The sequence below is a fragment of the Pseudophryne corroboree genome, chromosome 4 (genome assembly GCF_028390025.1).
Source record: "Pseudophryne corroboree isolate aPseCor3 chromosome 4, aPseCor3.hap2, whole genome shotgun sequence".
Classification (NCBI taxonomy): domain Eukaryota; kingdom Metazoa; phylum Chordata; class Amphibia; order Anura; family Myobatrachidae; genus Pseudophryne; species Pseudophryne corroboree.
Window position 1 is genome coordinate 932344860 of NC_086447.1, and position 15268 is coordinate 932360127.

At 50.9% G+C, this 15268-nt stretch overlaps 1 protein-coding gene across 12 annotated transcripts in view; it reads right to left on the reverse strand.

Moving 5' to 3' along the window:
- The window catches only part of LOC134910737 (spermatogenesis-associated protein 7-like), a 402706-nt gene that overhangs the window by 194977 nt on the left and 192461 nt on the right, over nucleotides 1-15268 (reverse strand). For all 12 annotated transcript variants that reach the window (XR_010176279.1, XM_063919092.1, XM_063919087.1 and 9 more), the window contains one exon: nucleotides 2426-2518. Coding sequence is in view for 11 of the 12 variants with exons in the window: in XM_063919087.1 (XP_063775157.1) it covers nucleotides 2426-2518 (93 nt within the window). In the remaining variant the exon portion in view is untranslated. The remainder of the gene's footprint in view (nucleotides 1-2425; nucleotides 2519-15268) is intronic.

A 15268-nucleotide genomic window follows, 5' to 3' on the forward strand; every position in this document is an offset into this window, starting at 1 on the left:
TCTGCATCCTGCATCCAGCTGCCCGTGTCTGCGGCCCGCATCTAGCTGCCCGTGTCTGCGGCCCGCACCGAGCTGCCCGTGTCTGCGTCCTGCACCCAGCTGCCCGTGTCTGCGTCCTGCACCGAGCTGCCTGTGTCTGCATCCTGCACCGAGCTGCCTGTGTCTGCGTCCTGCACCCAGCTGCCCTTGTCTGCGTCCTGCACCGAGCTGCCCGTGTCTGCGTCCTGCACCCAGCTGCCCGTGTCTGCGTCCCGCACCTAGCTGCCCGTGTCTGCGTCCTGCACCCAGCTGCCCGTGTCTGCGGCCCGCACCCAGCTGCCCGTGTCTGCGGCCCGCACCTAGCTGCCTGTGTCTGCATCCTGCATCCAGCTGCCCGTGTCTGCGGCCCGCATCTAGCTGCCCGTGTCTGCGGCCCGCACCGAGCTGCCCGTGTCTGCGTCCTGCACCCAGCTGCCCGTGTCTGCGTCCTGCACCGAGCTGCCTGTGTCTGCATCCTGCACCGAGCTGCCTGTGTCTGCGTCCTGCACCCAGCTGCCCTTGTCTGCGTCCTGCACCGAGCTGCCCGTGTCTGCGTCCTGCACCGAGCTGCCTGTGTCTGCATCCTGCACCCAGCTGCCCGTGTCTGCGTCCTGCACCCAGCTGCCTGTGTCTGCGTCCTGCACCAAGCTGCCTGTGTCTGCACCCTGCACCCAGCTGCCCGTGTCTGCGTCCTGCACCCAGCTGCCCGTGTCTGCGTCCTGCACCCAGCTGCCCGTGTCTGCGTCCTGCACCCAGCTGCCCGTGTCTGCGTCCTGCACCCAGCTGCCCGTGTCTGCGTCCTGCACCTAGCTGCCTGTGTCTGCATCCTGCACCCAGCTGCCTGTGTCTGCGTCCTGCACCTAGCTGCCTGTGTCTGCGTCCTGCACCCAGCTGCCTGTGTCTGTGTCCTGCACCAAGCTGCCTGTGTCTGCACCCTGCACCCAGCTGCCCGTGTCTGCGTCCTGCACCAAGCTGCCTGTGTCTGCACCCTGCACCCAGCTGCCTGTGTCTGCGTCCTGCACCCAGCTGCCCTCGTCTGCGTCCTGCACCTAGCTGCCTGTGTCTGCATCCTGCACCGAGCTGCCGGTGTCTGTAGGGAGGCCTTGTAGCCGTCATGCAGAACACACAACTGGTCTGTATCTCGATATCTCAGCAGGGCCGGCTTTATTAGGAGAAGTGGCATATCTATAACGGGGGCAGGGTGTACACAGACGATCAGGAGACATGAATATACATAGCATCCACCCCAACTGGGAACCTTACCTGCCGTCCTCTGCCCTCACCACGTCGTGCTGCCAGATACAACTACAATGAAGCCTGTTGGCTCTCCATGTACCTGAGGTACTACTGGTAAGCCCCCGAGGACCCGGACGCCTGTGCACGCGGACAAAGTAACTGACGCCTGTGCACGCGGACAAAGTAACTGACGCCTGTGCACGCGGACAAAGTAACTGACGCCGGTGCACGCGGACAAAGTAACTGACGCCGGTGCACGCGGACAAAGTAACTGACGCCTGTGCACGCGGACAAAGTAACTGACGCCTGTGCACGCGGACAAAGTAACTGACGCCGGTGCACGCGGACAAAGTAACTGACGCCGGTGCACGCGGACAAAGTAACTGACGCCGGTGCACGCGGACAAAGTAACTGACGCTGGTGCATGCAGACAAAGTAACTGACGCTGGTGCATGCAGACAAAGTAACTGACGCCGGTGCACGCGGACAAAGTAACTGACGCCGGTGCACGCGGACAAAGTAACTGACGCCGGTGCATGCGGACAAAGTAACTGACGCCGGTGCACGCGGACAAAGTAACTGACGCTGGTGCATGCAGACAAAGTAACTGACGCCGGTGCACGCGGACAAAGTAACTGACGCTGGTGCACGCGGACAAAGTAACTGACGCCGGTGCACGCGGACAAAGTAACTGACGCCGGTGCACGCGGACAAAGTAACTGACGCCGGTGCACGCGGACAAAGTAACTGACGCCGGTGCACGCGGACAAAGTAACTGACGCCGGTGCACGTGGACAAAGTAAGAGCTTAAATTTATTATTAGACAACTGAGGGAGAATGAGAATACATCACATAGATTCTGAATCATTATATGGTGACGCCCCACGTTGCAGATTCCCATTGATTCGCCATCTCGCTGGTGTTACAATGCACGGCAGGGAGACTGTAAGCTCCGGTGACTCAGGGATTGATGTGACTGATTATAATAAGCCCTGGGTAATGGGTCGGTGCTGTATAAGTTACAGATGATCACGCAGACTGCAATAACAGTACGACAGAGAACGCTCATTATTAATGCATTGTCTGATCCTGATCACAATCCCCAAGAAGATGTTACACAGTAATAGTGAAATGAGCTTTATGTAGAATATATACGGCAGCCCGTAAATACCTTTGGCAGAACTCAGCCTCCTGTAGTGTGTCGCCATGTGGTCTTGAATGATGAACTGAGTTGACAGCGAGCAGGAAGACCCCGGATACAAGGCTGCGGGAAGAGAGCGACACGGTAAAGATACATTAATTCTAGGACTGTGACCATCATAGTTCACTAATAATGTTGGTACTAACATTACTATCACTGGAATAGTGATGGAAGGAAGGTATATCTGCCCCAGGCAGGGGTGGAAGGCAGGTATATTTGCCCCAGTTTGTTACCTATATACTGTATATATATATATATATATATATATATATATATATAGTAAGAGGGTCAGGGCAACAGGTACCATCTCTTGAGCTGGATGACAGAGAGAGATCACACAAGTCCATTGGTTTGGTGCAATTGACTTCAACCAGTTTTATTTTGGAGAAAAATAGAATTAAACATCAAAAAAATATCTTACGTCCGGCACTAACTAAACACAGGATAATTCCTCACTCACTAAATAAGATACAAGAAGTTTTTACCAAGCACAGCTCACTGGGGTTCAACAGCGGGTTTCTGTCACTGAGAGTCCATAGTCTCTCCTGTTCCCCAGGCAGTGTGAGAGAGAAGTTATCAGGCTGATAGCCTTTTTAACACACACCTACAGCTGACAGCCCTAATTAGCCTTCTTTGAGGCTAATAGCCCATAGACCCAAACTGGGCCTAAATGGATTTAGAACCCGCCCTCTCTTCTCACATTCAATCCCAGGACCCCATATCCGGCTTTTTGCAAAAGCAAAAGCGCTCAGCAGAGCCAATAAAACATTCCTGGGGCTTTAAAATACACTGCTCAAACAAATAAAGGGAACACTAAAATAACACATCCTAGATCTGAATGAATGAAATATTCTTATTAAATACTTTGTTCTTTACATAGTTGAATGTGCTGACAACAAAATCACACAAAAATTATCAATGGAAATCAAATTTATTAACCCATGGAGGTCTGGATTTGGAGTCACACTCAAAATTAAAGTGGAAAAACACACTACAGGCTGATCCAACTTTGATGTAATATCCTTAAAACAAGTCAAAATGAGGCTCAGTAGTGTGTGTGGCCTCCACGTGCCTGTATGACCTCCCTACAACGCCTGGGCATGCTCCTGGTGAGGTGGCGGATGGTTTCCTGAGGGATCTCCTCCCAGACCTGGACTAAAGCATCCGCCAACTCCTGGACAGTCTGTGGTGCAACGCGGCGTTGGTGGATGGAGCGAGACATGATGTCCCAGATGTGCTCAACTGGATTCAGGTCTGGGGAACGGGCGGGCCAGTCCATAGCATCAATGCCTTCGTCTTGCAGGAACTGCTGACACACTCCAGCCACATGAGGTCTAGCATTGTCTTGCATTAGGAGGAACCCAGGGCCAACCGCACCAGCATATGGTCTCACAAGGGGTCTGAGGATCTCATCTCGGTACCTAATGGCAGTCAGGCTACCTCTGGCGAGCACATGGAGGGCTGTGTGGCCCCCAAAGAAATGCCACCCCACACCATTACTGACCCACTGCCAAACCGGTCATGCTGGAGGATGTTGCAGGCAGCAGAATGTTCTCCTTGGCGTCTCCAGACTCTGTCACGTCTGTCACATGTGCTCAGTGAGAACCTGCTTTCATCTGTGAAGAGCACAGGGTGCCAGTGGTGAATTTGCCAATCTTGGTGTTCTCTGGCAAATGCCAAATGTCCTGCACGGTGTTGGGCTGTAAGCACAACCCCCACCTGTGGACGTCGGGCCCTCATACCACCCTCATGGAGTCTGTTTCTGATCGTTTGAGTAGACACATGCACATTTGTGGCTTGCTGGAGGTCATTTTGCAGGGCTCTGGCAGTGCTCCTCCTGTTCCTCCTTGCACAAAGGCGGAGGTAGCGGTCCTGCTGCTGGGTTGTTGCCCTCCTACGGCCTCCTCCACGTCTCCTGATGTACTGGCCTGTCTCCTGGTAGTGCCTCCATGCTCTGGACACTACGCTGACAGACACAGCAAACCTTCTTGCCACAGCTCACATTGATGTGCCATCCTAGATGAGCTGCACTACCTGAGCCACTTGTGTGGGCTGTAGACTCCGTCTCATGTTACCACTAGAGTGAAAGCACCGCCAGCTTTCAAAAGTGACCAAAACATCAGCCAGAAAGCATAGGAGCTGAGAAGTGGTCTGTGGTCACCACCTGCAGAACAACTCCTTTATTGGGGGTGTCTTGCTAATTGCCTATAATTCCCACCTGTTGTCTATTCCATTTGCACAACAGCATGTGAAATTGATTGTCAATCAGTGTTGCTTCCTAAGTGGACAGTTTGATTTCACAGAAGTGTGATTGACTTGGAGTTACATTGTGTTAAGTGTTCCCTTTATTTTTTTGAGCAGTGTATATATATATATATATATATATATACACATACACATTTGTGATGATTTCACCTATCTGTCTCCGAGGCAATCTAGGTAACGCGTTTCATCGTGTTGTACTATTCACCCCTGAATTAAGTGAAACAACATGTGCACCACCCTGCTATGTCCTGCACACCCTGAGATGAGTTCATATCTTGTCCTGCATTTCTAGCCTAATAAACGTGCTGAAAGGTTTATCGCCTCTGAACAACACAGCGGGCGTAGGATATCTCTTGGTGAGACGACAGCCAGGCAGGAAGCGATTAAACACTGATGTTGGAAGCATGATAAGGAAACGTGCAATCAGTAGGTGAAAGACATTACCTAGCCCTGTCACCTTCCGTGTCCATTAGTCTGCGCGGCCATATAAACACGGCAACAGCAGCTCCTTGCCTTATGTGACACACAAAATATTATTTACTGCGCGCGGACGCCTTTCTGAACCCGGCAGTGTCAGTAATAAGCCGCAGGATGGGTTATAGGCTTCATTTTATGTGAAGAGTGAGCTTACAGTCTGTGGGGTAAATGTAATTGCCGGCCAGACGCTGGCATTGGCGAGTTCCCGGCATGCCGGATGTTTAAAAAGTGGCAATAATTTAAAAGGCAAAAAACAAAATGCAGGGTCTTGTCTTTTAAATGATTGCCCCTCTGGGTGGACCTGTGATTGGCAGCATTTTGCCATGATGGGGGCAGGGATTAATGATGGGAAGAGCCCAGCCCCAGGGAGGAGAAATGAAAAGTCATCAAGGATTGTGCAAATACATTTATTGTTTTACATGCAGGGTAAACAGCATTCCAGGCCCTGAGCAAAGCAATACACTGGGCCCCTACCCACCCATCAGCACTGGGCCCCTACTCACCCATCAGCACTGGGCCCCTACCCACCCATCAGCACTGGGCCCCTTCTCACCCATCAGCACTGGGCCTCTACTCACCCATCAGCACTAGGCCCCTACCCACCCATCAGTAGTGGGCCCCTTCCCACCCATCAGCACAGGGCCCCTACTCACCCATCAGCACTGGGCCCCTACCCAACCATCAGCACTGGGCCCCTACTCTCCCATCAGCACTGGGCCCCTACCTACCCATCAGGGCCCCTACTCACCCATCAGCACTGGGACCCTACCCACCCATCAGCACTGGGCCCCTACCCACCCATTAGCACTTGGCCCCTACTCACCCATCAGCACTGGGCACCTACCCACCCATCAGCACTGGGCCCCTACCCACCCATCAGCACTGGGCCCCTACCCACCCATCAGCACTGGGCCCCTACTCACCCATCAGCACTGGGCCCCTACCCACCCATCAGCACTGGGCCCCTACCCACTCATCAGCACTGGGCCCCTACTCACCCATCAGCACTGGGCCCCTACTCACCCATCAGCACTGGGCCCCTACCCACCCATCAGCACTGGGCCCCTACCCACCCATCATCACTGGGCCCCTACTCACCCATCAGCACTGGGCCCCTACTCACCCATCATCACTGGGCCCCTACTCACCCATCAGCACTGGGCCCCTACCCACCCATCAGCACTGGGCCCCTACTCACCCATCAGCACTGGGCCCCTACCCACCCATCAGCACTGGGCCCCTACTCACCCATCAGCACTGGGCCCTTACCCACCCATCAGCACTGGGCCCCTACCCACCCATCAGCACTGGGCCCCTGTTCACCCATCAGCACTGGGCCCCTACCCACCCATCAGCACTGGGCCCCTACCCACCCATCAGCACTGGGCCCCAACACACCCATCAGCACTGGTCCCCTACCCACCATCAGCACTGGGCCCCTACTCACCCATCAGCACTGGGCCCCTACCCACCCACCAGCACTGGGCCCCTACTTACCCATCAGCACTGGGCCCTTACCCACCCATCAGCACTGGGACCCTACTCACCCATCAGCACTGGGCCCCTACCCACCCATCAGCACTGGGCCCCTACCCACCCATCAATGGAAATACATATATATATATATATATATATATATATATATATATAAATTATAACTTACCCCTCCTGTGGTCCTGCACCGTCTCTCCACATGCTTCCATACAGTGAATGGCTGCCAGCACTCTGATTGGTGGATAGCTTAAGCCCTCCAGCAATCGGCATGTTGACAGCCATTCACTGTCTGGCTGCAGGCTGATAGGCAGGTTGGTAGAGAATGCTGCGCTCTGATTGTGTGTAAGTCAGAGAGGGTGGACAGCGTTCTCTACCCGCCTCCCAAAAGAAGATCTGGAAGCACCAACCCACCCCTGCTCAAAGACCCCTAAAATCGTGGGGCAGCTCCCCAGTGTGCCTATATGTTATAATGGCTGCTCCTGCATGTGGCCAACACTGCAGGTAATGGGGGTTATTCAGGTTTGTTAGCAGACCAAAAAAGTTAGCAATTGGGCAAAACCATGTTGGCCTGATTCAGACCCCATCGCTGATGTGTGACAATCGCTATGAAGAGATTTTTGCACATCTGCACATGCGTGTACGCAGGTAAGCACATGTGCAATGTCCTAAACTGCATTATCTTCGCAACGCAGTTTAAGACCTGGAGGGGGGGGGGGCGGAAAACGAGGTGTTGACGACGCATTTCGTGGCCGTTGACGCTAGAGATGAGCGGGTTCGGTTTCTCTGAATCCGAACCCGCCAGAACTTCATGTTTTTTTTCACGGGTCCGAGCGACTCGGATCTTCCCGCCTTGCTCGGTTAACCCGAGCGCGCCCGAACGTCATCATGACGCTGTCGGATTCTCGCGAGGCTCGGATTCTATCGCGAGACTCGGATTCTATATAAGGAGCCGCGCGTCGCCGCCATTTTCACACGTGCATTGAGATTGATAGGGAGAGGACGTGGCTGGCGTCCTCTCCGTTTAGAATTAGAATAGATTAGAGAGACACTTGATTTACTAATTTTGGGGAGCATTAGGAGTACTCAGTAGTGTACAGTGCAGAGTTTTGCTGATAGTGACCAGTGACCACCACTTTTATTTATAATCCGTTCTCTGCCTGAAAAAAGCGATACACAGCACACAGTGACTCAGTCACATACCATATCTGTGTGCACTGCTCAGGCTCAGGCCAGTGTGCTGCATCATCTATTATCTATATATAATATTATATATATCTGACCTGTCTGACTGCTCAGCTCACACAGCTTATAATTGTGGGGGAGACTGGGGAGCACTACTGCAGTGCCAGTTATAGGTTATAGCAGGAGCCAGGAGTACATAATATATTATATAGTGAGTGACCACCAGACACACAGTGCAGTTTATTTAATATATCCGTTCTCTGCCTGAAAAAAGCGATACACACAGTGACTCAGTCAGTCACATACCATATCTGTGTGCACTGCTCAGGCTCAGGCCAGTGTGCTGCATCATCTATATATATATTATATATCTGTCTGACTGCTCAGCTCACACAGCTTATAATTGTGGGGGAGACTGGGGAGCACTACTGCAGTGCCAGTTATAGGTTATAGCAGGAGCCAGGAGTACATAATATTATATTAAAATTAAACAGTGCACACTTTTGCTGCAGGAGTGCCACTGCCAGTGTGACTAGTGACCAGTGACCTGACCACCAGTATATATAATATTAGTAGTATACTATCTCTTTATCAACCAGTCTATATTAGCAGCAGACACAGTACAGTGCGGTAGTTCACGGCTGTGGCTACCTCTGTGTCGGCACTCGGCAGCCCGTCCATAATTGTATATACCACCTAACCGTGGTTTTTTTTTCTTTCTTTATACATACATACTAGTTACGAGTATACTATCTCTTTATCAACCAGTCTATATATTAGCAGCAGACACAGTACAGTGCGGTAGTTCACGGCTGTGGCTACCTCTGTGTCGGCACTCGGCAGCCCGTCCATAATTGTATATACCACCTAACCGTGGTTTTTTTTTCTTTCTTTATACATACATACTAGTTACGAGTATACTATCTCTTTATCAACCAGTCTATATTAGCAGCAGACACAGTACAGTGCGGTAGTTCACGGCTGTGGCTACCTCTGTGTCGGCACTCGGCAGCCCGTCCATAATTGTATATACCACCTAACCGTGGTTTTTTTTTCTTTCTTTATACATACATACTAGTTACGAGTATACTATCTCTTTATCAACCAGTCTATATATTAGCAGCAGACACAGTACAGTGCGGTAGTTCACGGCTGTGGCTACCTCTGTGTCGGCACTCGGCAGCCCGTCCATAATTGTATATACCACCTAACCGTGGTTTTTTTTTCTTTCTTTATACATACATACTAGTTACGAGTATACTATCTCTTTATCAACCAGTCTATATTAGCAGCAGACACAGTACAGTGCGGTAGTTCACGGCTGTGGCTACCTCTGTGTCGGCACTCGGCAGCCCGTCCATAATTGTATATACCACCTAACCGTGGTTTTTTTTTCTTTCTTTATACATACATACTAGTTACGAGTATACTATCTCTTTTTCTTTGCGTCATGTGCTGTTTGGGGAGGGTTTTTTGGAAGGGACATCCTACGTGACACTGCAGTGCCACTCCTAAATGGGCCCGGTGTTTGTGTCGGCCACTAGGGTCGCTTATCTTTCTCACACAGCTACCTCATTGCGCCTCTTTTTTTCTTTGCGTCATGTGCTGTTTGGGGAGGGTTTTTTGGAAGGGCCATCCTGCGTGACACTGCAGTGCCACTCCTAGATGGGCCCGGTGTTTGTGTCGGCCACTAGGGTCGCTAATCTTACTCACACAGCTACCTCATTGCGCCTCTTTTTTTCTTTGCGTCATGTGCTGTTTGGGGAGGGTTTTTTGGAAGGGACATCCTGCGTGACACTGCAGTGCCACTCCTAGATGGGCCAGGTGTTTGTGTCGGCCACTTGGGTCGCTTAGCTTAGTCATCCAGCGACCTCGGTGCAAATTTTAGGACTAAAAATAATATTGTGAGGTGTGAGGTATTCAGAATAGACTGAAAATGAGTGGAAATTGTGGTTATTGAGGTTAATAATACTTTGGGATCAAAATGACCCCCAAATTCTATGATTTAAGCTGTTTTTTAGTGTTTTTTGAAAAAAACACCCGAATCCAAAACACACCCGAATCCGACAAAAAAAATTCGGTGAGGTTTTGCCAAAACGCGTTCGAACCCAAAACACGGCCGCGGAACCGAACCCAAAACCAAAACACAAAACCCGAAAAATTTCAGGCGCTCATCTCTAGTTGACGCTCTGTTTAAGGGGTGCGGTCCGGACAACAGAGGTGTATCTGAACCGTTGCTGGGGCGGGTCGCGGTGGCTGCGTGACATCACACGCAGCCGCTGCAACCCTTAACATGGTGGCTAGCCGCCTGCCTTCGCAGCTAGGCTGCGCACTCGGAGGGCTCTCGAAAACATGGGAAAGCATGGCCGCCGTGCGATGCTTTCACATGTCTGTAGGGGGGCTGCACACGGCATGCGGGGCGGACTAGCCCTGTGCTGGCCGTCCCCCCACATGTCAAAGAATTTGATGGTAAACGACGTGCGTTTTTTCGCACATCTACGATCAGGTCTGAATTACCCCCTAGATTTGGGTGGGATGTATTCAAACTGAAATCTAAATTGCAGTGTAAAAATAAAGCAGCCAGTATTTACCCTGCACAGAAACAAAATAACCCACCCAAATCTAACTCTCTCTGCACATGTTACATCTGCCCCCCCCCCCCCCCCCCAGGTCTGAATTGCCCCCATGGTTTTACCCAATTGCTAACTTTATTGGTCTGCTAACAAAATATAGCCCTGTGTGGGGGTCATTCCGAGTTGATCGCTCGCTGCCGATTTTCGCAGCGCAGCGATCAGGTGAAAAAACAGCATTTCAGCGCATGTGTATGCCCCGCAATGCGCACGCGTGACGTACGGGTAAAAAGCCCTTTGTGGTTGTGCTCAGGCTCTAGCGAAGTTTTCCTTCGCACTGGCGGCCGCTAGAAGATTGACAGGAAGGGGGCGTTTCTGGGTGTCAACTGACCGTTTTCAGGGAGTGTCTGAAAAAACGCAGGCGTGTCTGGGCGGGTGTATGACGTCAAATCCGGACAGGCATAGGCTGAAGTGATCGCAAGCGCTGATTAGGTTCAGAGCTACTCTGAAATTGCCCAAACAGTTTTTGCAGGGCTCGACTGCACATGCGTTCGCACCTCTGCTAAGCTAAAATACACTCCCCAGTGGGCGGCGGCATAGCATTTGCACGGCTGCTAAAACTAGGTAGTGAGCGATCAACTCGGAATGACCCCCTATGTCTGGGATTGGACGCGCCCCTCAGTGTGGGTGTGCAGGACAAATAGGAAGACTCAACATACAGTACGTGAATATATATTTTTTTGTGTTATGGTGAAATATTTTTAAAGCATCGGACAAAATGAAACCTTTACTATAAACCCGGCGTGACTGCGCCTCGGCCCGTTTTGTTTATGTCAGGGAATCTTACAACCAGCGACTCATTTTTCCCAAGATAAAACAAGAGAGCTCCGTGCTGATACTACAGAACACAGACAATGAGGATGAGGAGGGTCCCTGAGGGTCTGCACAGCTTCTGTTATCATGTACTCAGCAATCTGTACTACATACCCCGAAGCCTTGTTCCTGGAGAACGTGAGGAGAACGTGAGAGGCTGAGTGAAGGTGTTACTGTACCAGATGGCTCATTACAGGGCCGCCAAAGTCGGTATCCGGACTCTAGGTCAACACACATTAAGTCGACACCTATTGGTCGACATTGACTAGGCCGACACGGGAAATAGGTCGACACGACCATTCCCCCCCCCCCCCCCATTTTTTCATACTTTACGATCCACGTGGACTACAATTGGGAACGGTAATCTGTGCTGAGCGAAGCGAGCCATACGAGAAGACACGGTGCACTAATTGGGATTCCCCGTCACTTTACAAAGAAAACGACACCACAAAAACATATAAAAACATGTCGATCTTTTTCCACATTGACCCTGTTCATGTCGACCTAATGGCCGCGTCGACCCATTTCCTGTGTCGACCTAGTCACTGTCGACCTAGACACTGTCGACCCCGAGTCCCAGACCCAAAACCTACTATTGTCATTAAGGTACAATTGTGAGTGTGTAGAATGCAATGTACAGTGCTCGCCCAAATGCCACAACAGGCGTTAGTCCAGCCTTTTAGCTCACCGCACGTCCCTGACGGCAATGAAACTATATTTAACCCTTTAGTCCCTGAGGCCTTTCTCCATCCTGCGCAGTGTGAGTGACGTTACGGCCGATGGGTGCTAGCGCTCGGGCAGCAGCCCCGGGTCTCCACGTACGGCAGTAATACATAAGACAGAGCACGTTGATGAGACTAATCCGGTATACTTGTACTCAGCTAGCGAGGGGGTATAGCCGGCACACACGGGAGCTGCTGATACTAAACGCCAGTCTTTTGGGGAGGGCAGATGAATCTAGTTTGGGGAAGGAGGGATTAAAGAGGTAGATATGAGTCTGGAAACGGTTCCCCCTCTTCACCATTTAGCACTTGGTTAGTGGAAAGCAACATTGCAGAAAAAGCTGATTAAACTGGTCCCTGAAAGGTTTACGTTGCTGCCGCTTTCTCTGACACCCATCTCATAGTGGGGGTCATTCCGAGTTGTTTGCTCGTTGCCGATTTTCGCTATGCTGCGATTTGTTGCTAATTGCGCATGCGCAAGGCACGCAGGGCGCATGCGCTTAGTTATTTAACTAAAAACTTAGCAGTTTTGCTGTGGATCCTGCAGCGCTTTTCAGTCGCACTGCTGATCGGTGAATGATTGACAGGAAAGGGGCGTTTCTGGGTGGTAACTGAGCGTTTTCCGGGAGTGTGCTAAAAAAACACAGGCGTGTCAGGGAAAAATGCGGGAGTGTCTGGAGAAACGGGGGAGTGGCTGGACGAACGCAGGGCGTGTTTGTGATGTCAAACCAGGAACTAAACGGACCGAGCTGATCGCAATCTAGGAGTAGGTCTGGAGCTACTCAGAAACTGCAGGGAATTATTTATTAGCAGTTCTGCTAATCTTTCGTACGCTATTCTGCTAAGATAAGATACACTCCCGGAGGGCGGCGGCCTAGCGTGTGCAATGCTGCTAAAAGCAGCTAGCGAGCGAACAACTCGGAATGAGGGCCAATGTCAGCAGCTGATTGTTACTGCTGTGTGGTCAGCACTACAGCCCTCTGATAGGATCATCATAGGTGATAATAATTTATTGCCCGCTTTACATATTGTTTAGTACATAAATAATCGCCTGATAGACGGCAGTAAAGCAGTTGTGTGATGGCGGAATAATATGAATAACTGTATAGAACATAAGAAGAGGAGACTGCCTATCTCCACGCTGCCGCCTTTTCGCCAGCTGTAACCAGCTCCAGGACCCGGCATCAATCCACACCACTTCCACCCGGGCCCCCTCTCTGTCCAGGTCCAGGACTAAGGGGGTCTTTCCGAGTTGATCGCACGCTGGCTACTTTTAGCAGCCGTGTAAACGCATTGTCGCCGCCCACTGGGGAGTGTATTTTCGCTTTGCAGAAGTGCGAACGCTTATGCAGCAGAGCGCTTGCAAAATCTTTTTGTGCAAAACAAGACCAGCCCTGTAGTTACTCTCCGTGTGCGCTGATTCTAACGACGGAGGGACGGCTTTTGACGTCACACACCCGCCCAGCGAACGACTAGCCACGCCTGCGTTTTTTCTGCCATGCCTGCATTTTTCTAAGCACTCCCTGAAAAGTCAGCTGACACCCAGAACCGCCCACTTCATGTCAATCTTCCTGCGTTCGGCCGTGCGACTGGAATGTTCATTACACTCTGTGCAAACCCACGATGCTCATTGTACCCGTACGAGGCACCGGCGCATTGCGCTGCATACGCATGCGCAGAAATGCAGATTTTTAGCCTGATCGCTGCTCTGCGAAAAATGGCAGCTAGCGATCAACTCGGAATGACCCCCTAAAGTCCTAGCAGTCCTCCCCTGACGGGGGCCCTGCGCGGCACCGTTACTGCACATGTGCGATATAAGGTTGTGAGCATAGATGGAGGGCTCTGATTGGATCTCTCCAAAGGAATTAGCGCGCTGACACCATCAGAGCTTGATAAATAAGATATATATACAGTATAGCAAACTATTTTCTATTTACTATATATTTTAGTTACTTATACAGCGTCAGCGCTTTATAATTAGGAATAAACAGTAAATAGAAAAATCAAGACTGGGTAATAAGAGGCAGACGCAGAGGTAAGGCTCGCACTCTATAGGAACTAATGTTAGTAAATATCACATTATTTACTATGCTTACAAATAACTAATTAATACTTTCAATGAGTACATTCTACTTAGGCGTAGCCACCGCTATATCTGCGGTACCATGGTAGAATATAGGGGGTCATTTCGAGTTGTTCGCTAGCAGTTTTCGGTCGCAGCGCAGCGATTAGGTAAAAAAAGTGGCACTTCTGCGCATGCGTATGGGACGCAATGCGCACGCGCAACGTACTATCACAACAGCCGATGCAGTTTCACACAAGGTCTAGCGACGCTTTTCAATCGCACTGCTGGCCGCAGAGTGATTGACAGGAAGTGGGTGTTTCTGGGAGGTAACTGACCGTTTTCGGGGAGTGTGCTGAAAAACGCAGGCGTGACAGATATAAACGCAGGCGTGCCTGGGGAAACGCAGGCATGGCTGGGAGAATGCAGGGCGTGTTTGTGACGTCAAAACAGGAACTAAACAGTCTGAAGTGATCGCAAGCGCTGAGTGGGTCTGGAGCTGCTCAGACACTGCACAATCTTTTTTTGTAGCCGCGCTGCGATCCTTTCGTTCGCACTTCTGCTAAGCTAAAATACACTCCCAGTGGGCGGCGGCATAGCGTTTGCACGGCTGCTAAAAACAGCTAGCGAGCGATCAACTCGGCATGACCCCCATAGGTCATACAGGCAGAGCCCTGGAAGTCACAGTCTGATCACATACAGTATACAGCTGTATCTCAGCACCTGGAAATATCCCCATAATAAGGGCGTGGTGTAATCAGACACATGACGCCATTATTGTAGCGTGATATATATCTGTGAGACTGTCACTGATGATTCCTCGAGTTACAAGTGATTATTTCTTGCCTTTATCTCGTCACATCCCTGGAACATGTTACCGGGAAATTTGCTTTCTGAGCCTTATGCTTGAGATACAAATCTGCTTCTGATAAAGTTTCTGCTCTTATGGGAAGTCTCCGGCATAACAGGATGGGAAAGGACAGCGTCACATACTAACAACAGCAACCACAAGATAATAGCAAACAGGTTCCCTGGGCAGATGCCCCATCTGTGCGCTCAGATAATCTGCCCAGCACATACCAACATGTGACCCTACTCGCAAATACCAAGTGGAGGCGCAAAGTCCTGCTCCTAAGATGCGATGCCTCCATCACGTTATCTCATTGCA